The sequence below is a fragment of the Rhinoraja longicauda genome, chromosome 13 (assembly GCF_053455715.1).
Source record: "Rhinoraja longicauda isolate Sanriku21f chromosome 13, sRhiLon1.1, whole genome shotgun sequence".
Taxonomy (NCBI): Eukaryota; Metazoa; Chordata; class Chondrichthyes; order Rajiformes; family Arhynchobatidae; genus Rhinoraja; species Rhinoraja longicauda.
In genome coordinates, this window is record NC_135965.1 from 19,219,924 (window position 1) to 19,245,252 (window position 25,329).

The 25,329-nt window shown below is 45.3% G+C and overlaps 3 protein-coding genes across 9 annotated transcripts in view; 1 reads left to right on the forward strand and 2 right to left on the reverse strand.

The window, feature by feature from the left end:
- Positions 1–25,329, forward strand: part of LOC144599502 (mediator of RNA polymerase II transcription subunit 12-like protein) — a 395,150-nt gene that overhangs the window by 158,148 nt on the left and 211,673 nt on the right. The gene's annotated exons all lie outside the window — the stretch shown is intronic.
- Positions 5,745–6,976, reverse strand: LOC144599513 (P2Y purinoceptor 14-like). The gene has a single exon (XM_078410485.1). The coding sequence runs from the start codon at positions 6,966–6,968 to the stop codon at positions 5,883–5,885; it is 1,086 nt and encodes a 361-aa protein (XP_078266611.1). The 5' UTR covers positions 6,969–6,976; the 3' UTR covers positions 5,745–5,882.
- On the reverse strand, positions 17,996–21,557 carry LOC144599505 (P2Y purinoceptor 14-like). Its single transcript, XM_078410475.1, has 2 exons — positions 21,509–21,557; positions 17,996–19,759 (listed from the first exon to the last, which is right to left on the reverse strand). Exon 2 carries the CDS (start codon positions 19,749–19,751, stop codon positions 18,666–18,668), a length of 1,086 nt encoding a protein of 361 aa, XP_078266601.1. The 5' UTR covers positions 19,752–19,759; positions 21,509–21,557; the 3' UTR covers positions 17,996–18,665.

Below are 25,329 nucleotides of genomic sequence, written 5' to 3' on the forward strand. Positions count from 1 at the left end.
ATATCCGTTTATTCACTGCCTGTTTATCCAACCTGTCCTTATCACTAATACTCTCTCATCCAAGTTATCTTGCACTAAACAATATTCCCGTTATCCTGTATCTGTACACTGTGGATGACTTGATTGTTAACATGTATAGTCTTTCCGCTGACTGGTTAGCACACAACTAGAGAAGCATTTCATTGTACCTCAGTTCAAGTGACAATAAACGAAACTAAAGGAACCTTTTCAAAGCCTCCATACTTGATCCTGAAACCCAGTGACCAGAACTGGACACAATACTCTGAATGAGGCTTAAACAAAGTTTTATACAGTTGCAACATGACTTGCTGACTTTTATACCAACATCTGACCGATGAATATATACATGCTCTATGCCACTTTTCTACTTGTGTTGCTAATTTCAGAGAGTTATTGGTTTGCAAGATCCCTTTGCACATCAATGCTTCTGTGTCCTGCCATTTACTGTATACTTTGTGCATTTAACCATTCACAGTGCAGCTACTCCGACTTATCTGGATTCAACTCCATCTGCCATTACCCTGCTCACATTTCTAACAAATCTGTCTCCCACTGAATCCTTTGACAACCTTCCTCACTATTCATTACTCCACCAGATTTGGGGCATCTGCAAACACACCAAGCAGCCCACCTACATATTAGTTTGGTTTAGAGATACATGGTGGAAACAGGCCCTTCAGCCCAATGAACCTGCGCTAACCAACGATTACCCGTACACTAGTTCTATGTTATCCCAGTTTTGCTTCCGACACACTAGGGACAATTGTACAGAAGTCAATTAACCTACAAACCTGCACATCTTTGGGATGTGGGAGGAAACCCGTGCAGCTGGAAAAAACCCACGGGGTCACGGGGAGAACGTACAAATTCCGTAGGCACGACACTCATAGTCAGGATAGAACCCAGGTCTCTGGCACAATGAGGCAGCAACTCTTCACCTGAACCACTATCAACCGCTGGAGAGCAGTCCTGAGCTACTGTCTACCTCAATGGAGACCCTTGTAAAATTGCAGACCCTATGTAAAAAGAACATTGCTCCTTTAAACCTTTCCCCTCTCATCCCGTGTGGCACCCCGGACACTCCCTCTTCTCCATTCTTCCATCAAGCAAGAGGTGCAGAAGTGTGAAAACACATCCGGATTCAGGGACCGTTTCTTCCCAGCTGTGATCAGGGCAACCGAACCATCTTACCAGCAACTAGCGAGCGGTGCTAAGCTACTATCTACCTCATTGGAGACCCTTGGACCTTCTCTGGTTGGACTTTACTGGACTTTATCTTGCACTAAACGTTATTCACATTATTCCCTTTATCATGTAGCTGTACACTGTCGATGGCTCGATTGTAATCATGTATCGTCTTTCCACTGACTGGTTAGCATGCAACAAAAGCATTTCAATAAACTAAACTAAACTAAATTAAACTAATCACCCACCTGAATGAGAGGTTTGTTGTGGTCGTGTTGGTCCACCAGTTGGTCGGACGGAGTCCCGTGGAGTGAGAAGAATCGAAGCAGCAATACCGAACTGAATATATTTGTGCAGGGCAAGGCTTTTCAAAATTCTCATGATGATGATGATGTGTTATGTTCTGAGGCACACAGGAACTGGACTCAAACGCACGACTCACACGCACGAGGCATCCACCTCCACAATGAACTGTCTCTGGGGATCTGGGATGGTCAGAACAGGAGCGTTGGTGAACAATGTTTTGAGGCGCTGGAAGGCGGCTTCGGCCTGAGGATTCCACTGGAACTGGGTCTTGGAAGACGTGAGAGAGTGCAGAGGAGCAGCAACAGCACTGAAGTCTCTAATAAAACGTCTGTAAAAGTTTGCAAATCCGAGAAACTGTTGCACCTTCTTTCTGTTAGTGGGGGTGGGCCAATTGGCCACCGCACTGACCTTATCATGGTCCATCTGGATGTGGTCGGCCGATATAATGTAGCCCAGAAAGGACATTGTGTCTGCGTGGAAGTCGCACTTCTCGGCCTTCACATACAGACGGTTAGCTAGGAGCTTCTGCAACACACACTTGACATGACGCTCATGAGACTGTATGTCTGGAGAGAAGATAAGAATGTCATCAAGGTAGACAAAAACACACTCATTGAGAAATTCCCTGAGGACCTCGTTCATAAAAGCTTGGAAGACTGCGGGGGCATTGGTTAACCCGAACGGCATCACCAAATACTCGTAGTGCCCGTTAGGGGTGTTAAACCCAGTTTTCCACTCATCCCCCTCTCTGATTCTCACTAGGTGGTATGCATTCCTTAAGTCTAGTTTAGTGAATACTTTGGCTTTGTGCAACAGTTCAAAAGCAGAAGACATCAAAGGAAGTGGGTAACGATTCTTGATCGTAATCTCATTTAGAGGGCTGTAATCTATGCAGGGACGAAGTGACCCATCTTTCTTGCCCACAAAGAAAAACCCCGCGCCTGCTGCCGAGGAGGACGGGCGAATAATGCCCGTCCTCAGGGAGGACTCAATGTATTCATCCATCGCCTTCCTCTCGGGGCCGGATATGGAGTACAGTCGCCCCTTGGGAATAGGGGCCCCCGGCAGCAGGTTGATAGCGCAGTCGAAAGGTCGATGAGGAGGTAGGGTGGTGGCCCTGGATTTGTTGAACACCTCCTTCAGTTCATGGTAACAGGGTGGAACCTTCGACAGATCGGGATAGTCATCATCATCATTAGAAATCTTTATTTCTTCAGATTTAAGAACATTTATTCCCAAAACCGCCCCGATCTTCCCGTAACTCACCCCTTTGTTCACTGGTTCAACAAGACATGATTGTGTGCACTCAACCCCCCATCGTCTGATCTTACCAGTTCGCCAATCAATCTGAGGATTGTGTTTCTGCAGCCAGGGGAAACCAAAGACCAAGGGATGTTGAGCTGAGTCAAACAAGTGAAAAGACATTATCTCCACATGGTTAGCATTGAACATGACTTTGACAGGTTCTGTACGATGAGTTATCTCAAACAACTGACGTCCATCTAAAGCGCTCGCCACAATAGGTTGCAACAAGGGCACAGATTTAACCTTACACGATCGAGCTAGAGTCCAGTCCATGAGACTCTTGTCGGCTCCGGAGTCGATCAAAACCCCCCGAGTCACAATTTGCTGATTCAGAGTGAGGGTGGCCTGTGTCAGAGGTCGAGGATGTAAGTCCGAAACGGGGAATTGACTCACCAGTGTCCTCCTTTTCACTGGTGAGCCACCCCTTTTACCGAGCAGTCGGCCAGACGGTGTCCTTGTTGACCGCAGTAAAAGCAGGCTCCGTCCTTCAGGCGGCGCTGTCGCTGCTCCGGAGTCAGCCTGGTTCGTCCTAGCTGCATGGGCTCCTCCGACGGCTGAGAGGGCGCTGTTTTCTCCGGCCAGCGATGGACAGGGAACGATGACTTTTTCGGTGTGAAGGACCCGGAGGAGCGCCCCTGGTGATTTGGGAGGACGATCAGCAGCCTGGTGTCTTTCTTTTTCCTTTATCCTGTTATCGACACGAGTAGCCCTGGTAATTAATGTCTCTAGATCACTGGGTAACTCAAAAGGTGAAAGTCTGTCCTTTATAGCCTCCGACAACCCATTCATGAATGCATCCACTTGTGCAGGCATATTCCACCCACTGTCTGCTGCAAGGGTTCGGAAGTCAATGGCATAGTCTATCACTGGGCGAGTGTTCTGTTTTAGCTGCAGTAAGACTCGGGAAGCTTACAGTGCTTGTAAACGGCTTCTGTGCAACAAAACATGGTGACCAAAGGCAAAGAGAGGCCAGCCAATCTTCATGCAAAGTCCCACAAACCATACATAATTTCATCAAATGTAGACACAAGAAACTGCACATGCTCGAATCTTGAGCAAAAGTAAAGTGCTGGAGGAACTCAGCAAGTGCAGCAGCATCTGTGCGAATTGTTAGTTGATGTTTTGGGTTGTGTTGCTCTGTCGCTCTCTCCATCTGCCTCCCTTGCCTATTCTGCCTCTCTGAAATATAGACAAGTGCAATTATGATGTTTAATAAACATTTGGACAAGTTCACGAGTAGAAAAGGTTTAGTGGGATATCGGCCAGATGCAAGCAAACGAGAATGCAAGCAAACGAGACAAGCAAATTGGCCTGCACGGATGAGTTGACCAGAAGGGCCTATTTCCCTGCTGTATAGCTCTCTATTGCCCTCTAGTTCCTGGTTTATATCGGCGATCTGGATGCGATTGTGCAAGGCATAATAAGTTGGCAAAAGACACTAAAATAGGTGGTTTTGTAAACGGTGAAGATAGTTACCAAAAATTACAGCAGGAACTTGATTAGCTGGGCAATTGGGCTGAGGAATGGTTAAAGGAGTTCAGTGTATATAAGTTTCAGTCTGAAGAAGGGTCTCGACCTAAAACGTCACCCATTCCCATTGTATATAAGTGTGAGCTGATGCATTTTGGGAAGTCAAACCAGGGCAGGACCTTCACAGTGAATGGTAGGACTCTGTTTGTAGAGCAGAGGGATCTGAAAGTGCAGGTACATAGTTCCCTGAAAGTGGCATCACGGGTAGATAGGATGGTGAAGGAGGCCATTGGTACATTTGCCTTCATTCAGAGTATTGAATATGAAGAAAGACTGGATAGACTCGGCTTGTACTCGCTGCAATTTAGAAGATTGAGGGGGGATCTTATAGAAACTTACAAAATTCTTAAGGGGTTGGACAGGCTAGATGCAGGAAGATTGTTCCCGATGTTCGGGACGTCCAGAACAAGGGGTCACAGTTTAAGGATAAGGGGGAAGTCTTTTAGGACCGAGATGAGAAAGTTTTTTTTCACACAGAGAGGGGTGAATCTGTGGAATTCTCTGCCACAGAAGGTAGTTGAGGCCAGTTCATTGGCTATATTTAAGAGGGAGTTAGATGTGGCCCTTGTGGCTAAAGGGATCAGGGGGTATGGAGATACTGAGTTGGATGATCAGTCATGATCATATTGAATGGCATATTGAATGGCAGTGCAGGCTCGAAGGGCCGAATGGCCCACTCCTGCACCTATTTTCTATGTTTCTATGTTTCTATAGAATATAGAAGTTGGGACGTCATGTTACAGTTGCACAAGAGATTTTTGAGGCCACATTTGGAGTATTGTGTTCAGTTTTGGTTACCCTGCTATAGGAAGGATGTCATTAAGCTGGAAAGAGTGCAGAGGAGATTTTAAAGGATGTTGCTGGACGAGGGCCTGAGCTATAGGGAGAGACTGGGGAGGCTGAGACTTTATTCCTTGGAGTGCAGGGTAACAGGTGAACATATAGAAGTACATAAAAATATGAGGCGAATTGATAGGGTGAATGAAGTCTTTTAGACAATAGACAATAGACAATAGGTGCAGGAGTAGGCCATTCAGCCCTTCGAGCCAGCACCGCCATTCAATGTGATCATGGCTGATCATTCTCAATCGGTACCCCATCTCAATGTTAGCCAATTTGATTTCAGTTTAGCGAGACCTTGTGTGTTATATGATTACCGTTCAGTCAGATGAAGAACTCCAGTAGCATCTCAAAATTGCTCAATGTTCCTGAAATGTGTTGGTCCATTCCAGGAATGTGGAGGGAAATCGAGAGAGGCATTCTGTTTATTGTTGCCAAGTAGCTTTCAAGGGGGTTTTGGTCATTTCTTTACGGTTAAGTGGAATAATTGAGATGGAATCCGAGATAGACAGGTCATTCCCTCTAGTTATCCTCTCCCCGACTCTGTCTGTGGGAGGGTCTCGAGCCGAAACGTCACCTATTCCTTTTCTCCAGGGACACTGCCTGACCTGCTGAGTTACTACAGCATTTTGTGTGTACCTTCGGTGCTAGCCAGCATCTGCAGTTCCTTCCTACTTCCTGCATGGGATGGGCACCTAGTTCAGCTTTTCAAGGTTGATACCACAGTCATTTGCGTTGTTGACGTGGCTGTGGGCAGGGGAGTCCAGCACAGTTTGCGACACGTTTGCTCGTGCAGATCGGTCTTCGGGTAGATTGCTGTCACTTGTATCTTTTTCCAGCCCCAACTTCAACCTAAATGCCTGGCAGGATAAGAAGTAGATCACCGGATCTAAGCACGAGTTAAGCGTTGCCAGAACAATGGTGGATTCCTTGAAGTTGAGCAGCATCATCTTCCAGTAGCAACTGGAGATGACATTTATCTGACTCAACATGTAAGGAATCCTAACTATGTGATAGGGGACAAAGCAAATTAGGAACACCACGAGCAGAACCAGAATGTTGTTTTTTGCCTTGACTTGCTTCTTGTTTGAACTCGAAGACGGGGACTTCTCCAGTCGCCTCAGGGTTTGAAGGTAGAAGAAACAGAGAGCTACTAACACAAGGAGAAATAAGACTGTGCCACCAGTGTGAAGGGCTAGATGCCAGTATACTCCAAAACCACCTCTAAATTCCAGGCAAGCTATTTTCAAATTAGTCCTTGGTGTTTTTTCCCCCTTCAGGAATACATAAGAGATTCCTAGGGCAAAGAGTGTGCACCAGGTTCCTACGGAGAGAATTTTGGCAGACCGGAGTCTTTGGAAAGCGTACGTATTGAGTGGTTTCACAATCTTGAGGTATCTGTTGCCAGCTATGTACCCGAGGAAAAGAATGCTCGAGTACATATTCAAATAGAAGATTGGAGCTATGAAACTACAGTAGAATTTTCTGAATGCAACAGGGAACGTGACGTTCAGTTCTATGATCCTTATTGGCAGAGACAGGACGAGCAACAAATCGGCCACCACCAGGTTTTTCAAATAAACGATGACGCTATTGCTGCTAGGAATGTGACAGAAGTATACGTAGAAAGCCAGGCAGTTGAGAATGGCTCCAGCTATACAAATGATGGAGTACGCAGTAAGCATAAATGATGGAAAAACTGTGTAGGGTAATATGCAGGTGATGTTGCGGGAGGTATTTGTCCATGTTGCACTCTCATTGCTTGCTGGAGAGTCAGCCATCAACGCATCTAAATATTAAGACAGAATGATAGGTTAGTTTTAAGATATCTGCACCATCCAAAGTGCGGCGCGATGGCACAGTTGGTGCCACAGCACTAGAGACCCTGGTTCAATCCCGACCTTGGGTGCCGTCTGTGTGTGGAGTTTGCTCGTTCTCCCCGTGACTGCGTGGATTTTCTCCGGGGTGCTCGGTTTCCTCCCACATCCCAAAGACGTGCAGGTTTGTGGGCTGATTGGCCCTCTGTAAATACCCCCCTGGTGTGTAGAGGGTGTATGAGAAAGTGGGCTAACGTTGAACGTGTGTGAACAGGTGATCTATGGTCCGTATAGAATCGGTGGGCCAAAGATCTTGTTTACATGCTGTATCTCTAAACTAAACTAAACTAAATCTGGAAGCTGTCTTAGTTATTTGAAACGTTCTAATTCTGACACAGACCCTTTGGCCCACCAAGTCCAGGCGGCCATCGATCAACTGTTCACACTAGTTCTATGTTATCCCACTTTCACATCCACTCCCGACACACCAGAGGAAATTTACAGTGTGCCTATCTAAACAGCTCTTACATGTTGCTTCTGCTTCCACCATAATTCCACCATGGGGAACAGAGTCTGGCTATCTCCCTTATAAGTTTATACACATCTCATAATTTCGTTTGGTATTTGTACCGAATGACAATAAAGTTATTGTATTGTATTGTATTGTATTGTATTGTATACACATCTATCAAGTTGTCCCTCAGCCTTCGATGCTCCGGAGACGAAAATCCAAGTTTATCCAACCTGTCCTTATCACTAATACTCTCTCATCCAAGTTATCTTGCACTAAACAATATTCCCTTTATCCTGTATCTGTACACTGTGGATGACTTGATTGTTAACATGTATAGTCTTTCCGCTGACTGGTTAGCACACAACTAGAGAAGCATTTCATTGTACCTCAGTTCAAGTGACAATAAACGAAACTAAGGGAACCTTTTCAAAGCCTCCATACTCGACCCTGAAACCCAGTGACCAGAACTGGACACAATACTCTGAATGAGGCTTAAACAAAGTTTTATACAGTTGCAACATGACTTGCTGACTTTTATACCAACATCTGACCGATGAAGATATACATGCTCTATGCCACTTTTCTACTTGTGTTGCTAATTTCAGAGAGTTATTGGTTTGCAAGATCCCTTTGCACATCAATGCTTCTGTGTCCTGCCATTTACTGTATACTTTGTGCATTTAACCATTCACGGTGCAGCTACTCCGACTTATCTGGATTCAACTCCATCTGCCATTTCCCTGCTCACATTTCTAATGAATCTGTCTCCCACTGAATCCTTTTACAACCTTCCTCACTATTCATTACTCTATCAGATTTGGGGCATCTGCAAACACACCAAGCAGCCCACCTACATATTAGTTTGGTTTAGAGATACATGGTGGAAACAGGCCCTTCAGCCCAATGAACCTGCGCTAACCAACGATTACCCGCAACACTAGTTCTATGTTATCCCAGTTTTGCTTCCGACACACTAGGGACAATTTTACAGAAGTCAATTAACCTACAAACCTGCACATCTTTGGGATGTGGGAGGAAACCCGTGCAGCTGGAAAAAACCCACGGGGTCACGGGGAGAACGTACAAATTCCGTAGGCACGACACTCATAGTCAGGATAGAACCCAGGTCTCTGGCACAATGAGGCAGCAACTCTTCACCTGAACCACTCTATCAACAGCTGGAGAGCGGTCCTGAGCTACTGTCTACCTCAATGGAGACCCTCGTAAAATTGCAGACCCTGTGTAATAAGAACATTGTTCCTTTAAACCTTTCCCCTCTCATCCCGTGTGGCACCCCGGACACTCCCTCTTCTCCATTCTTCCATCAAGCAAGAGGTGCAGAAGTGTGAAAACACATCCGGATTCAGGGACCGTTTCTTCCCAGCTGTGATCAGGGCAACCGAACCATCTTACCAGCAACTAGCGAGCGGTGCTAAGCTACTATCTACCTCATTGGAGACCCTTGGACCTTCTCTGGTTGGACTTTACTGGACTTTATCTTGCACTAAACGTTATTCACATTATTCCCTTTATCATGTAGCTGTACACTGTCGATGGCGCGATTGTAATCATGTATCGTCTTTCCACTGACTGGTTAGCATGCAACAAAAGCATTTCAATAAACTAAACTAAACTAAATTAAACTAATCACCCACCTGAATGAGAGGTTTGTTGTGGTCGTGTTGGTCCACCAGTTGGTAGGACGGAGTCCCGTGGAGTGAGAAGAATCGAAGCAGCAATACTGAACTGAATATATTTGTGCAGGGCAAGGCTTTTTAAAATTCTCATGATGATGATGATAACGATTATCAAGTCAGCAGTTTCTAAAACCAAAATTACGAAGAAAGGAAGTAAATAGTGCAATGAAGCAATTGAGTTTAGCTGGCCTCGAGTTCAGTTCATTGCAACATTGGCAGCTAAAGCACACACACAAAAGAAAATGGACCAATTTGGAATTCTTAATGTGATTTCTGTTGATTTTTCAGATCACTTCAAGGTTTTAAACATTGTAGGGTAATGAAGAAGGAATTGTTAGATATATTGCAATGTGTAATTGTAGAAACAAGGAACTGAAGATGCTGGTTCACCTCATATTTCGCCTGGGCAGTTTGCAGCCCAGTGGTATGAACATCGACTTCTCCAACTTTAGATAGTTCCTCTGTCCCTCCCTTCCCCTCCTCCTTCCCAGATCTCCGTCTATCTTCCTGTCTCCACCTATATCCTTCCTTTGTCCCGCCCCCCTGACATCAGTCTGAAGAAGGGTCTCGACCCGAAACGTCACCCATTCCTTCTCTCCCGAGATGCTGCCTGACCTGCTGAGTTACTCCAGCATTTTGTGGATAAATACCTTCGATTTGTATCAGCATCTGCAGTTGTTTTCTTATACTGAAGATGCTGGTTTACACAAAGCTTGGGTAGCTCACAACCCAACGGTATGAACATTGAATTCACCAACTATAGGTAACCCCCCCAACAGCCCCTTACCTCTCTTCCCTTGTGCCCCACCTGGACACACACCTATTCCTCCCCTCGCCTCCACCTACGGCATTCCTTCCTCTGGCTTCACAATTTGCAACTCTTCATTCCTTCTGTCTTACACCTTCTGTTTTAATCTCTGGCCTTTGTCCCAACCACCTGCCTATCAGAACACACCCCCTCACCTATGTCCACCTATTACCTGCCACGCTTTGTCCTGCCTCTCCTCTCTCCCAGTTTCTCCAGGCCCCCAATTAGTCAGAAGAAGGGTCTCAACCCGAAACATCACTTATCCATGATCTCCAGTGATGCTGCCTGACCCGCAGAGTAACTCCAGCACTTTGGGTCCTTTTTTTGGAATGTGTAAGTCCCCAGACATGTTTAATTGAATTTAGTGTGATATGGAATGATTGATGAGTTGCAAATTGTGAAGCCAGAGGAAAGAATGAAGGAGGATGGGGGGGAGGGGGAAATAGGTGCAAGACCAAGAGGAACATGGAGGTGGGGTGGGGAGAAAAGGGAAGCAGGATTTACGATCATTGGGAAAGGCAGGGGTTGATTAATGGTAATCAATATGGCTTTGTACGGGAGAAATCCTGTACCATTAATTGATTGATATTTTTGAGGAGGTCACTAAAGAGGATTGATGAAGGCAGGGTGGTAGATGTGCTCTGTATGGACTTCAGCAAGGTATTTAACAAAGTTTTGCATTGTAGACTGGGCCATAAGGTTAAGGAGACTGAGGAGTGATCTTATTGAGGTGTGTAAAATCATGAGGGGCATAGAATGGGTAATCGGGGGAATCGAGAACCCCCGATGGTTTAAGGTGAAATGGAAAAGATTTAATAGAAACCTGAGGGGCAACTTTTTCACTTAGAGGTTGGTGTGTTTATTGAACGAACTGTCAGAGGAAGTTGTTCAGACACGTACAATAACAAAACTCAAAAGACCTTTGGATATGGGATCAACATGTCCAATGAGTTTGGGCAGGAACAGGGATAGGAAAGGTTTAGAGGAATGTGGGCTAATGGGACTGGCATAGATGGGGCATCTTGCGCGACATGGACGGGTTGGACTGAATGGCCTGTTTCTGTGCTGTATCACTCCACAACTCTATTTCAATGTTGTGTCTGGTGCTGTTGGAGGTTGCTGCAGAATTTATCGCTGGGACCTAACTAGTACTTATGTGTCTCCCAGTGCTTGTAAACGGCTTCTGTGCAACAAAACATGGTGACCGAAGGCAAAGAGAGGCCAGCCAATCTTCATGCAAAGTCCCACAAACCATAAATAAATTCATCAAATGTAGTCACAAGAAACTGCACATGCTCGAATCTTGAGCAAAGGTAAAGTGCTGGAGGAACTCAGCAAGTGCAGCAGCATCTTTGCGAATTGTTAGTTGATGTTTCAGGTTGTGTTGCTCTGTTGCTCTCTCCATCTGCCTCCCTTGCCTATTCTGCCTCTCTGAAATATAGACAAGTGCAATTATGATGTTTAATAAACATTTGGACAAGTTCACGAGTAGAAAAGGTTTAGTGAGATATCGGCCAGATGCAAGCAAACGAGACAAGCAAATTGGCCTGCATGGATGAGTTGACCAGAAGGGCCTATTTCCCTGCTGTATAGCTCTCTATTGCCCTCTAGTTCCTGGTTTATATCAGCGATCTGGATGCGATTGTGCAAGGCATAATAAGTTGGCAAAAGACACTAAAATAGGTTGTTTTGTAAACGGTGAAGATAGTTACCAAAAATTACAGCAGGAACTTGATTAGCTGGGCAATTGGGCTGAGGAATGGTTAAAGGAGTTCAGTGTATATAAGTTTCAGTCTGAAGAAGGGTCTCGACCTAAAACGTCACCCATTCCCTCTCTCCTAGATGCTGCCTGGCCTGCTGAGTTACTCCAGCATTTTGTGATACCTTCAGTGTATATAAGTGTGAGCTCAAACCAGGGCAGGACTTTCACAGTGAATGGTAGGACTCTGTTTGTAGAGCAGAGGGATCTGAGAGTGCAGGTACATAGTTCCCTGAAAGTGGCATCACGGGTAGATAGGATGGTGAAGGAGGCCATTGGTACATTTGCCTTCATTCAGGGTATTGAATATGAAGAAAGACAGGATAGACTCGGCTTGTACTCGCTGCAATTTAGAAGATTGAGGGGGGATCTTATAGAAACTTACAAAATTCTTAAGGGGTTGGACAGGCTAGATGCAGGAAGATTGTTCCCGATGTTGGGGAAGTCCAGAACAAGGGGTCACAGTTTAAGGATAAGGGGGAAGTCTTTTAGGACCGAGATGAGAAAGTTTTCTTTCACACAGAGAGGGGTGAATCTGTGGAATTCTCTGCCACAGAAGGTAGTTGAGGCCAGTTCATTGGCTATATTTAAGAGGGAGTTAGATGTGGCCCTTGTGGCTAAAGGGATCAGAGGGTATGGAGAGACGGCAGGTACGGGATACTGAGTTGGATGATCAGCCATGATCATATTGAATGGCGGTGCAGGCTCGAAGGGCCGAATGGCCCACTCCTGCACCTATTTTCTATGTTTCTATGTTTCTATTGAATATAGAAGTTGGGACGTCATGTTACAGTTGCACAAGACATTTTTGAGGCCACATTTGGAGTATTGTGTTCAGTTTTGGTTACCCTGCTATAGGAAGGATGTCATTAAGCTGGAAAGAGTGCAGAGGAGATTTTAAAGGATGTTGCTGGACGAGGGCCTGAGCTATAGGGAGAGACTGGGGAGGCTGGGACTTTATTCCTTGAGGATGTAACTAGGAAAATTGACAAGGGAGAGTCAGTGGATGTGGTGTACCTCGACTTTCAGAAAGCCTTCGACAAGGTCCCACATAGGAGATTAGTGGGCAAAATTAGGGCACATGGTATTGGGGGTAGGGTACTGACATGGATAGAAAATTGGTTGACAGACAGAAAGCAAAGAGTGGGGATAAATGGGTCCCTTTCGGAATGGCAGGCAGTGACCAGTGGGGTACCGCAAGGTTCGGTGCTGGGACCCCAGCTATTTACGATATACATTAATGACTTAGACGAAGGGATTAAAAGTACCATTAGCAAATTTGCAGATGATACTAAGTTGGGGGGTAGTGTGAATTGTGAGGAAGATGCAATAAGGCTGCAGGGTGACCTGGACAGGTTGTGTGAGTGGGCGGATACATGGCAGATGCAGTTTAATGTAGATAAGTGTGAGGTTATTCACTTTGGAAGTAAGAATAGAAAGGCAGATTATTATCTGAATGGTGTCAAGTTAGGAGGAGGGGGAGTTCAACGAGATCTGGGTGTCCTAGTGCATCAGTCAATGAAAGGAAGCATGCAGGTTCAGCAGGCAGTGAAGAAAGCCAATGGAATGTTGGCCTTCGTAACAAGAGGAGTTGAGTATAGGAGCAAAGAGGTCCTTCTACAGTTGTACCGGGCCCTGGTGAGACCGCACCTGGAGTACTGTGTGCAGTTTTGGTCTCCAAATTTGAGGAAGGATATTCTTGCTATGGAGGGCGTGCAGCGTAGGTTCACTAGATTAATTCCCGGAATGGCGGGACTGTCGTATGTTGAAAGGCTGGAGCGATTGGGCTTGTATACACTGGAATTTAGAAGGATGAGGGGGGATCTTATTGAAACATATAAGATAATTAGGGGATTGGACACATTAGAGGCAGATAACATGTTCCCAATGTTGGGGGAGTCCAGAACAAGGGGCCACAGTTTGAGAATAAGGGGTAGGCCATTTAGAACGGAGATGAGGAAGAACTTTTTCAGTCAGAGGGTGGTGAAGGTGTGGAATTCTCTGCCTCAGAAGGCAGTGGAGGCCAGTTCGTTGGATGCTTTCAAGAGAGAGCTGGATAGAGCTCTTAAGGATAGCGGAGTGAGGGGGTATGGGGAGAAGGCAGGAACGGGGTACTGATTGATAGTGATCAGCCATGATCGCATTGAATGGTGGTGCTGGCTCGAAGGGCTGAATGGCCTACTCCTGCACCTATTGTCTATTGTCTATTGTCTATTGAGTGCAGGGTAACAGGTGAACATATAGAAGTACATAAAAATATGAGGCGAATTGATAGGGTGAATGAAGTCTTTTAGACAATAGACAATAGAAAATAGACAATAGGTGCAGGAGTAGGCCATTCGGCCCTTCGAGCCAGCATCGCCATTCAATGTAATCATGGCTGATCATTCTCAATCAGTACCCCGTTCCCGCTTTCTCCCCATACCCCCTGACTCCGCTATCCTTAAGAGCTCTATCTAGCTCTCTCTTGAATGTATTCAGAGAATTGGCCTCCACTGCCCTCTGAGGCAGAGAATTCCACAGATTCACAACTCTCTGACTGAAAATGTTTTTCCTCATCTCTGTTCTAAATGGCCTACCCCTTATTCTCAAACTGTGGCCCCTGGTTCTGGACTCCCCCAACATTGGGAACATGTTTCCTGCCTCTAATGTGTCCAACCCCTTAATAATCTTATACGTTTCGATAAGATCCCCTCTCATCCTTCTAAATTCCAGTGTATACAAGCCTAGTCGCTCCAGTCTTTCAAAATATGACAGTCCCGCCATTCTGGGAATTAACCTAGTAAACCTACGCCCGCAATAGCAAGAATATCCTTCCTCAAATTTGGAGACCAAAACTGCACACAGTACTCCAGGTGTAGTCTCACTAGGGCCCTGTACAACTGCAGAAGGATCTCTTTGCTCCTATACTCAACTCCTCTTGTTATGAAGGCCAACTTTCCATTGACTTTCTTCACTGCCTGCTGTACCTGCATGCTTCCTTTCAGTGACTGATGCACTAGGACACCCAGATCACATTGTACGTCCCCTTTTCCTTACTTGACTCCATTCAGATAATAATCTGCCTTCCTATTCTTACCACCAAAGTGGATAACCTCACACTTATCCACATTAAACTGCATCTGCCAAGCATCCGCCCACTCACACAACCTGTCCAAGTCACCCTGCAACCTCATAGCATCTTCCTCACAGTTCACACTGCCACCCAGCTTTGTATCATCTGCAAATTTGCTAATGGTACTTTTAATCCCTTCATCCAAGTCATTGATGTATATTGTAAATAGCTGCGGTCCCAACACCGAGCCTTGCGGTACCCCACTAGTCACTACCTGCCATTCTGAAAGGAACCCATTTATCCCCACTCTTTGCTTTCTGTCTGTCAACCAACTTTCTATCCATGTCAGTACTCTACCTCCAATACCATGTGCTCTAATTTTGCCCACCAATCTCCTATGTGGGACCTTGTCGAAGGCTTTCTGAAAGTCGAGGTACACCACATCCACCGGCTCTCCCCTGTCAATTTTCCTAGTTACATCTTCAAAAAATTCCAGTAGATTAGTCAAGCATGATTTCCCCTTCGTAAATCCATGCTGACACGGAACGATCCTGTTACTGCTATCCAAATGCTCCGCAATTTCGTCTTTTATAATTGACTCCAGCATCTTCCCCACCACTGATGTCAGACTAACTGGTCTATAATTTCCCGTTTTCTCTCTCCCTCCATTCTTGAAAAGTGGGATAACATTAGTTACCCTCCAATCCACAGGAACTGACTCGGAATCTATAGAACATTGGAAAATAATCACTAATGCGTCCATAATTTCTAGAGCCACCTCCTTAAGCACCCTGGGATGCATACCATCAGGCCCTGGGGATTTATCAGCCTTGAGCCCCATCAGTCTACCCAAAACCTTTTCCTGCCTAATGTGGATTTCCTCCAGTTCCTCTGTCACCCTAGGATCTCTGGCCACTAGAACATCTGGGAGATTGTTTGTATCCTCCTTAGTGAAGACAGATCCAAAGTACCGGTTCAACTCGTCTGCCATTTCCTTGTTCCCCATAATAAATTCCCCTGCTTCTGTCTTCAAGGGACCCACATTTCCCTTGACTATTTTTTTCCTCTTTACATACCTAAAAAAGCTTTTACTATCCTCCTTTATATTATTGGCTAGTTTACCCTCGTACCTCATCTTTTCTCCCTGTATTGCCTTTTTAGTTATCTTCTGTTGCTCTTTAAAAGAGTCCCAAACCTCTGGCTTCCCACTCTTCTTTGCTATGTTATACTTCTTCCCTTTTATTTTTATGCTGTCCTTGACTTCCCTTGTCAGCCACGGGTGCCTCTTACTCCCCTTGGAATCTTTCCTCCTCTTTGGGATAAATTGATCCTGCAACTTCTGTATTGTTCCCAGAAATACCTGCCATTGCTGTTCCACAGTCTTCCCTGCTAGGGCCTCCTTCCAGTCAATTTTGGCCAGCTCCTGCCTCATGCCTCTGTAATCCCCTTTGCTATACTGTAATACTGACACCTCCGATTTTCCCTTCTCCCTCTCAATTTGTAGAGTAAAACTTACTAGGGGAATCAAGAACCAGAAGGGATAGGATTAAGATGAGGGGCAAAGATTTAATAGGAACTTGAGCGGCCACCTTTTCACTCAGAGGGTGGTGGGTATATGGAAGAGCTACCAGAGAAGATATGAGGGATATGTGCTAAACGCAGGCAGGTGGAACTAGTGTAGATGGGGGATTTTGGTCGGCGTGGACGAGTTGGGCCATAGGGTCTGTTTCTCTGCTGTATCGCTCCATGTTGCCCTTTGCGTGAAAAATATCTTCCCCGAGTCCGCTATACAGCTCTTACCCTTATCCTAAACTAATGCCTTCTAGTTTTTGACATTGTTGCTATGGGAAATGTTTTTTATTATCTCCCATACATATGTCCCTCCTAATTATAAACCAACCATTCCCCTCTGTCTGTAGAAACTAAGAACTGCAGATGCTGGTTTACATAAAAGGCCATCAGTGTTTTTTTAATAATCTTTCAGCATTAGAACTGTAGACTTTTGTAGAATGAGATATTTTTGCAGCAGGATCAGGCAACATTTCCGGTGAACATGGAGAAGCGATGTTTTCAGTCAAGACTCCACTTCAGACTTGCCCCCATCCTCGCTCATATGATACGATACGATATGATAAACTTTATTCATCCCTGGAGGGAGATTGGTCTGCCAACAATCACAACATACAACAAGGTACACAAAATTAAAACATGAAATTAAAAGTGAAAAAAAGAAAAGGACAAGTGACTGTTGGCTGACTGTTGTGTGCACAGCGACTAAACCGGAACGAACCAGAATCCCCCCGCCTCTGCCTCTGCCCCAGATGCCATCAACTGATGTGGACTAACTCCCTTTAGCCTCCCTCCCTCCCTCCACCACCCTCCACCTCCCTCCACCACCCTCCGCCTCCGCCACCTTGTGCAAGCAGAAGGCAGTCATCGATGTAAGTGTTAGCATTTACATTCAACAAGAGACTTTAAATAAATAATGTTTATTTAAAATGTCTTTCCTGTTGTTTTAAAAATATTTTTTCGTTTTTATTGAGTAAGGTAAAAGAATAATGGCGGTCATTAGTGCATTATTTGTTGTATGATGTAGACATTTCTCCCATTTAAAAAATACCCCATAACCCGCACCATTTTCATACATTAGACTTTAGAGATGCAGCGCGGAAACAGGCCCTTTGGCCCACCGATTCCACACGGTCCAGCGATCACCCCGCACACTAGCACGATCCCACACTACGGACAATTTACAGTTTACAGAAGCGGATTCACTTACAAGCCTGGTACGTCTTTGGAATGTGGGAGGAAACCATAGCGCCCAGAGAAAACCCACGCGGTCACAGAGAGAACGTACAAATTCTGTACAGATAGCACTCGTAGTCAGGATTGAACCCGGGTCTCCGGCGCTGTGAGGCAGCAACTCTACCGCTGCGCCACTGTGCCACTCTACCATTCTTATGGTAAAAATGTTTGATTGATGTCTTTTTGAGATACGTGCTGCTTTTCCCAAATGTAAACCCCTGAGTAAAGTGAGATATGGTTGTATTTGTGCTGTGCATAGATATTGAGGTGTTTGCTAGATTCATAATTTATACCTGAAGTTTTGAACAATTGAATACAAATTTTATTATTGGCTGTTAACAAAAAGGAGCAGAAATTATTGACACGTACTGTTTAAACCAGTTTCTTTTGCGTCTAATGAGAGCTGTAAGCATCCATATTCATATGAAGCTGAAGCCAAATGTATGATAGGGAAGAGCTTATGTGATGAAATAAGACTTGGGTACATAGGAGTCTTGGTGAAGATTGTTGTTCCTGGAGGTTGCAGTCATAAAAGTCATCCCTTCTTCCTGGACTCTTGGCTGTGAACATGTATTTCCTAGATAACATCTCAACGTTAGCCGATTTGATTTCAGTTGTGCGAGACCTTGTGTGTTATATGATTACCGTTCAGTCAGATGAAGAACTCCAGTAGCATCTCAAAATTGCTCAATGTTCCTGAAATGTGTTGGTCCATTCCAGGAATGTGGAGGGAAATCGAGAGAGGCATTCTGTTTATTGTGGCCAAGTAGCTTTCAAGGGGGTTTTGGTCATTTCTTTACGGTTAAGTGGAATAATTGAGATGGAAACCGAGATAGACAGGTCATTGCCTCTAGTTTCCCTCTCCCCGACTCTGTCTGTGGGAGGGTCTCGAGCCGAAACGTCACCTATTCCTTTTCTCCAGGGACACTGCCTGACCTGCTGAGTTACTACAGCATTTTGTGTGTACCTTCGGTGCTAGCCAGCATCTGCAGTTCCTTCCTACTTCCTGCATGGGATGGGCACCTAGTTCAGCTTTTCAAGGTTGATACCACAGTCATTTGCGTTGTTGACGTGGCTGTGGGCAGGGGAGTCCAGCACAGTTTGCGACACGTTTGCTCGTGCAGATCGGTCTTCGGGTAGATCGCTGTCACTTGTATCTTTTTCCAGCCCCAACTTCGACCTAAATGCCTGGCAGGATAAGAAGTAGATCACCGGATCTAAGCACGAGTTAAGCGTTGCCAGAATAATGGTGGGTTCCTTGAAGTTGAGCAGCATCATCTTCCAGTAGCAACTGGAGATGACATTTATCTGACTCAACATGTAAGGAATCCTAACTATGTGATAGGGGACAAAGCAAATTAGGAACACCACGAGCAGAACTAGAATGTTGTTTTTTGCCTTGACTTGCTTCTTGTTTGAACTCGAAGACGGGGACTTCTTCAGTCGCCTCAGGGTTTGAAGGTAGAAGAAACAGAGAGCTACTAACACAAGGAGAAATAAGACTGTGCCACCAGTGTGAAGGGCTAGATGAAAGTATACTCCAAAACCACCTCTAAATTCCAGGCAAGCTGTTTTGAAATTGGTCCTTGGCGTCTTTTCCCCCTTCAGGAATACATAAGACATTCCAAGGGCAAAGAGTGTGCACCAGGTTCCTACGGAGAGAATTTTGGCAGATCGGAGTCTTTGGAAAGCGTACGTATTGAGTGGTTTCACAATCTTGAGGTATCTGTTGCCAGCTATGTACCCGAGGAAAAGAATGCTCGAGTACATATTCAAATAGAAGATTGAAGCTATGAAACTACAGTAGAATTTTTTTAATGCAACAGGGAACGTGACGTTCAGTTCTATGATCCTTATCGGCAGAGACAGGACGAGCAACAAATCGGCCACCACCAGGTTTTTCAAATAAACGATGACGCTATTGCTGCTGGGAATGTGACAGAAGTATACGTAGAAAGCCAGGCAGTTGAGAATGGCTCCAGCTATACAAATGATGGAGTACGCAGTAAGCATAAATGATGGAAAAACTGTGTAGGGTAATATGCAGGTGATGTTGCGGGAGGTATTTGTCCATGTTGCACTCTCATTGCTTGCTGTAGAGTCAGCCATCAACACATCTAAATATTAAGACAGAATGATAGGTTAGTTTTAAGATATCTGCACCATCCAAAGTGCGGCGCGATGGCACAGTTGGTGCCTCACAGCACTAGAGACCCTGGTTCAATCCCGACCTTGGGTGCCGTCTGTGTGTGGAGTTTGCTCGTTCTCCCCGTGACCGCGTGGATTTTCTCCGGGGTGCTCGGTTTCCTCCCACATCCCAAAGACGTGCGGGTTTGTAGGCTGATTGGCCCTCTGTAAATACCCCCCTGGTGTGTAGAGGGTGTATGAGAAAGTGGGATAACATTGAACGTGTGTGAACAGGTGATCTATGGTCCGTATAGAATCGGTGGGCCAAAGATCTTGTTTACATGCTGTATCTCTAAACTAAACTAAACTAAATCTGCAAGCTGTCTTAGTTATTTGAACCGTTCTAATTCTGAAACAGGCCCTTTGGCCCACCAAGTCCAGGCGGCCATCGATCAACTGTTCACACTTGTTCTATGTTATCCCACTTTCACATCCACTCCCGACACACCAGAGGAAATTTACAGTGGGCCGAGTTAGCAAAGTTTTAAGATGTAGATTTCAGGTGTCACACTTTAACTCATAAATGTTTTTGATTACTTTTTCCTCTTGCTAACACTAAGAGGTAATTCACAATAGAAATGGCATAGAACAATATTGTACAGAATAGGCCCTTCGGCCCATTGTGTCTGTGCCAGCCACGATGGCAAACTCAACTAATCCTGTCTGCCTGCATCTGGTCCATATCCGTTCATTCACTGCCTGGGCATGTGCCTATCTAAACAGCTCTTACATGTTGTTTCTTCTGCTTCCACCACTTCCTCTGGGAACACATTCCATGCATCTAGCACACTCAATGTGTAAAATAAATTACACCATAAATCTTTTTTGAACTTTCACCCTCTTATCTTAGAAACATTAACCTTTAGTATTTAATAATTCCACCATGAGGAACAGAGTCTGGCTATCTCCCTCATAAGTTCATACACATCTATCAAGTTGTCCCTCAGCGATTACCCGTACACTAGTTCTATGTTATCCCAGTTTTGCTTCCGACACACTAGGGACAATTGTACAGAAGTCAATTAACCTACAAACCTGCACATCTTTGGGATGTGGGAGGAAACCCGTGCAGCTGGAAAAAACCCACGGGGTCACGGGGAGAACGTACAAATTCCGTACGCACGACCCTCATAGTCAGGATAGAACCCAGGTCTCTGACGCAATGAGGCAGCAACTCTTCACCTGAACCACTCTATCAACAGCTGGAGAGCGGTCCTGAGCTACTGCCTACCTCATTGGAGACCCTCGTAAAATTGCAGACCCTGTGCAAAAAGAACATTGCTCCTTTAAACTTTTCCCCTCTCATCCCGAGTGGCACCCCGGACACTCCCTCTTCTCCATTCTTCCATCAAGCAAGAGGTGCAGAAGTGTGAAAACACATCCACATTCAGGGACAGTTTCTTCCCAGCTGTGATCAGGGCAACCGAACCATCTTACCAGCAACTAGCGAGCGGTGCTAAGCTACTATCTACCTCATTGGAGACCCTTGGACCTTCTCTGGTTGGACTTTACTGGACTTTATCTTGCACTAAACGTTATTCACATTATTCCCTTTATCATGTAGCTGTACACTGTCGATGGCGCGATAGTAATCATGTATCGTCTTTTCGCTGACTGGTTAGCATGCAACAAAAGCATTTCAATAAACTAAACTAAACTAAATTATACTAATCACCCACCTGAATGAGAGGTTTGTTGTGGTCGTGTTGGTCCACCAGTTGGTCGGACGGAGTCCCGTGGAGTGAGAAGAATCGAAGCAGCAATACTGAACTGAATATATTTGTGCAGGGCAAGGCTTTTTAAAGTTCTCGTGATGATGATGATGATGATGACGATTATCAATTCAGCAGTTTGTAAAACCAAAATTATGAAGAAAGGAAGTAAATAGTGAAATGAAGCAATTGAGTTTAGCTGCCCTCGAGTTCAGTTCATTGCAACATTGGCAGCTAAAGCACACACACAAAAGAAAATGGACCAATTTGGAAAACTTAATGTGATTTCTGTTGATTTATCAGATCACTTCAAGGTTTTAAACATTGTAGGGTAATGAAGAAGGAGTTGTTAGATATATTGCAATGTGTAATTGTAGAAACAAGGAACTGAAGATGCTGGTTTACACAAAGCTTGGGTAGCTCACAACCCAATGGTATGAACATTGAATTCACCAACTATAGGTAACCCCCCCAACAGCCCCTTACCTCTCTTCCCTTGTGCCCCACCTGGACACACACCTATCCCCCCCCCCCCCCCCCCCCCCCCTTGCCTCCACCTCCTGCATTCCTTCCTCTGGCTTCACATAGAAACATAGAAAATAGGTGCAGGAGTAGGCCATTCGGCCCTTCGAGCCTGCACCGCCATTCAATATGATCATGGCTGATCATCCAACTCAATATCCCGTACCTGCCTTCTCTCCATACCCCCTGATCCCTTTAGCCACAAGGGCCACATCTAAATCCCTCTTAAATATAGCCAATGAACTGGCCTCAACTACCTTCTGTGGCAGAGAATTCCACAGATTCACCACTCTCTGCGTGAAAAAAACCATTCTCATCTCGGTCCTAAAAGACTTCCCCCTTATCCTTAAACTGTGACCCCTTGTTGTGGACTTCCCCAACATCGGGAACATTCTTCCTGCATCTAGCCTGTCCAACCCCTTAAGAATTTTGTAAGTTTCTATAAGATCCCCCCTCAATCTTCTAAATTCCAGTGAGTACAAACCGAGTCTATCCAGTCTTTCTTCATATGAAAGTCCTGCCATCCCAGGAATCAATCTGGTGAACCTTCTCTGTACTCCCTCTCTGGCAAGAATGTCTTTCCTCAGATTAGGAGACCAAAACTGTACGCAATACTCCAGGTATGGTCTCACCAATGCCCTGTACAACTGCAGCAGAACCTCCCTGCTCCTATACTCAAATCACCTTGCTATGAATGCCAACATACCATTCGCTTTCTTCACTGCCTGCTGCACCTGCATGCCTACTTTCAATGACTGGTGTACCACGAAACCCAGATCTCGTTGCATTTCCCCTTCTCCTAATCGGCCACCATTTAGGTAATAGTCTGCTTTCCTGTTCTTGCCACCAAAGTGGATAACCTCACTTTTATCCACATTATACTGCATCTGCCATGCCTTTGCCCACTCACCTAACCTATCCAAGTCACGTTGCAGCCTCCAAGCATCCTCCTCACAGCTAACACTGCTCCCCAGCATCGTGTCATCCTCAAACTTGGAGATGTTGCATTCAATTCCCTCGTCCAAATCATTAATATATATTGTAAATAGCTGGGGTCCCAGCACTGAGCCTTGCGGTACCCCACTAGTCACTGCCTGCCATTCTGAAAAGGACCCTCTCTCCATCTGCCTCCCTTGCCTATTCTGCCTCTCTGAAATATAGACAAGTGCAATTATGATGTTTAATAAACATTTGGACAAGTTCACGGGTAGAAAAGGTTTAGTGGGATATCGGCCAGATGCAAGCAAACGAGACAAGCAAATTGGCCTGCACGGATGAGTTGACCAGAAGGGCCTATTTCCCTGCTGTATAGCTCTCTATTGCCCTCTAGTTCCTGGTTTATATCAGCGATCTGGATGCGATTGTGCAAGGCATAATAAGTTGGCAGAAGACACTAAAATAGGTGGTTTTGTAAACGGTGAAGATAGTTACCAAAAATTACAGCAGGAACTTGATTAGCTGGGCAAGTGGGCTGAGGAATGGTTAAAGGAGTTCAGTGTATATAAGTTTCAGTCTGAAGAAGGGTCTCGACCTAAAACGTCACCCATTCCCTCTCTCCTAGATGCTGCCTGACCTGCTGAGTTACTCCAGCATTTTGTGATACCTTCAGTGTATATAAGTGTGAGCTGATGCATTTTGGGAAGTCAAACCAGGGCAGGACCTTCACAGTGAATGGTTGGACTCTGTTTGTAGAACAGAGGGATCTGAAAGTGCAGGTACATAGTTCCCTGAAAGTGGCATCACGGGTAGATAGGATGGTGAAGGAGGCCTTTGGTACATTTGCCTTCATTCAGGGTATTGAATATGAAGAAAGACTGGATAGACTCGGCTTGTACTCGCTGCAATTTAGAAGATTGAGGGGGGATCTTATAGAAACTTACAAAATTCTTAAGGGGTTGGACAGGCTAGATGCAGGAAGATTGTTCCCGATGTTGGGGAAGTCCAGAACAAGGGGTCACAGTTTAAGGGTAAGGGGGAAGTCTTTTAGGACCGAGATGAGAACTTTTTTTTCACACAGTGGTGAATCTGTGGAATTCTCTGCCACAGAAGGTAGTTGAGGCCAGTTCATTGGCTATATTTAAGAGGGAGTTAGATGTGGCCCTTGTGGCTAAAGGGATCAGGGGGTATAGAGAGAAGGCAGGTACGGGATACTGAGTTGGATGATCAGCCATGATCATATTGAATGGCGGTGCAGGCTCGAAGGGCCGAATGGCCCACTCCTGCACCTATTTTCTATGTTTCTATGTTTCTATTGAATATAGAAGTTGGGACGTCATGTTACAGTTGCCCAAGAGATTTTTGAGGCCACATTTGGAGTATTGTGTTCAGTTTTGGTTACCCTGCTATAGGAAGGATGTCATTAAGCTGGAAAGAGTGCAGAGGAGATTTTAAAGGATGTTGCTGGACGAGGGCCTGAGCTATAGGGAGAGACTGGGGAGGCTGAGACTTTATTCCTTGGAGTGCAGGGTAACAGGTGAACATATAGAAGTACATAAAAATATGAGGCGAATTGATAGGGTGAATGAAGTCTTTTAGACAATAGACAATAGAAAATAGACAATAGGTGCAGGAGTAGGCCATTCGGCCCTTCGAGCCAGCACCGACATTCAATGTGATCATGGCTGATCATTCTCAATCAGTACCCCGTTCCCGCTTTCTTCCCATACCCCCTGACTCCGCTATCCTTAAGAGCTCTATCTAGCTCTCTCTTGAATGTATTCAGAGATTGGCCTCCACTGCCCTCTGAGGCAGAGAATTCCACAAATTCACAACTCTCTGTTTTTCCTCATCTCTGTTCTAAATGGCCTAACCCTTATTCTCAAACTGTGGCCCCCAGCATTGGGAACATGTTTCCTGCCTCTAATGTGTCCAACCCCTTAATAATCTTATACGTTTCGATAAGATCCCCTCTCTTCCTTCTAAATTCCAGTGTATACAAGCCTAGTCGCTCCAGTCTTTCAACATATGACAGTCCCGCCATTCCGGGAATGAACCTAGTAAACCTACGCTGCACGCCCTCAATAGCAAGAATATCCTTCCTCAAATTTGGAGACCAAAACTGCACACAGTACTCCAGGTGTGGTCTCACTAGGGCCCTGTACAACTGCAGAAGGATCTCTTTGCTCCTATACTCAACTCCTCTTGTTATGAAGGCCAACATTCCATTGGCTTTCTTCACTGCCTGCTGTACCTCCATGCTTCATTTCAGTGACTGATGCACTAGGACACCCAGATCACGTTGTACGTCCCCTTTTCCTAACTTGACA

Excerpts from the sequence above, each read along its gene's own strand:
- LOC144599513 (XM_078410485.1), bottom strand. The coding sequence starts at position 6,968 with ATGGCTGACTCTCCAGCAAGCAATGAGAGTGCAACATGGACAAATACC.
- LOC144599505 (XM_078410475.1), bottom strand. The coding sequence starts at position 19,751 with ATGGCTGACTCTACAGCAAGCAATGAGAGTGCAACATGGACAAATACC.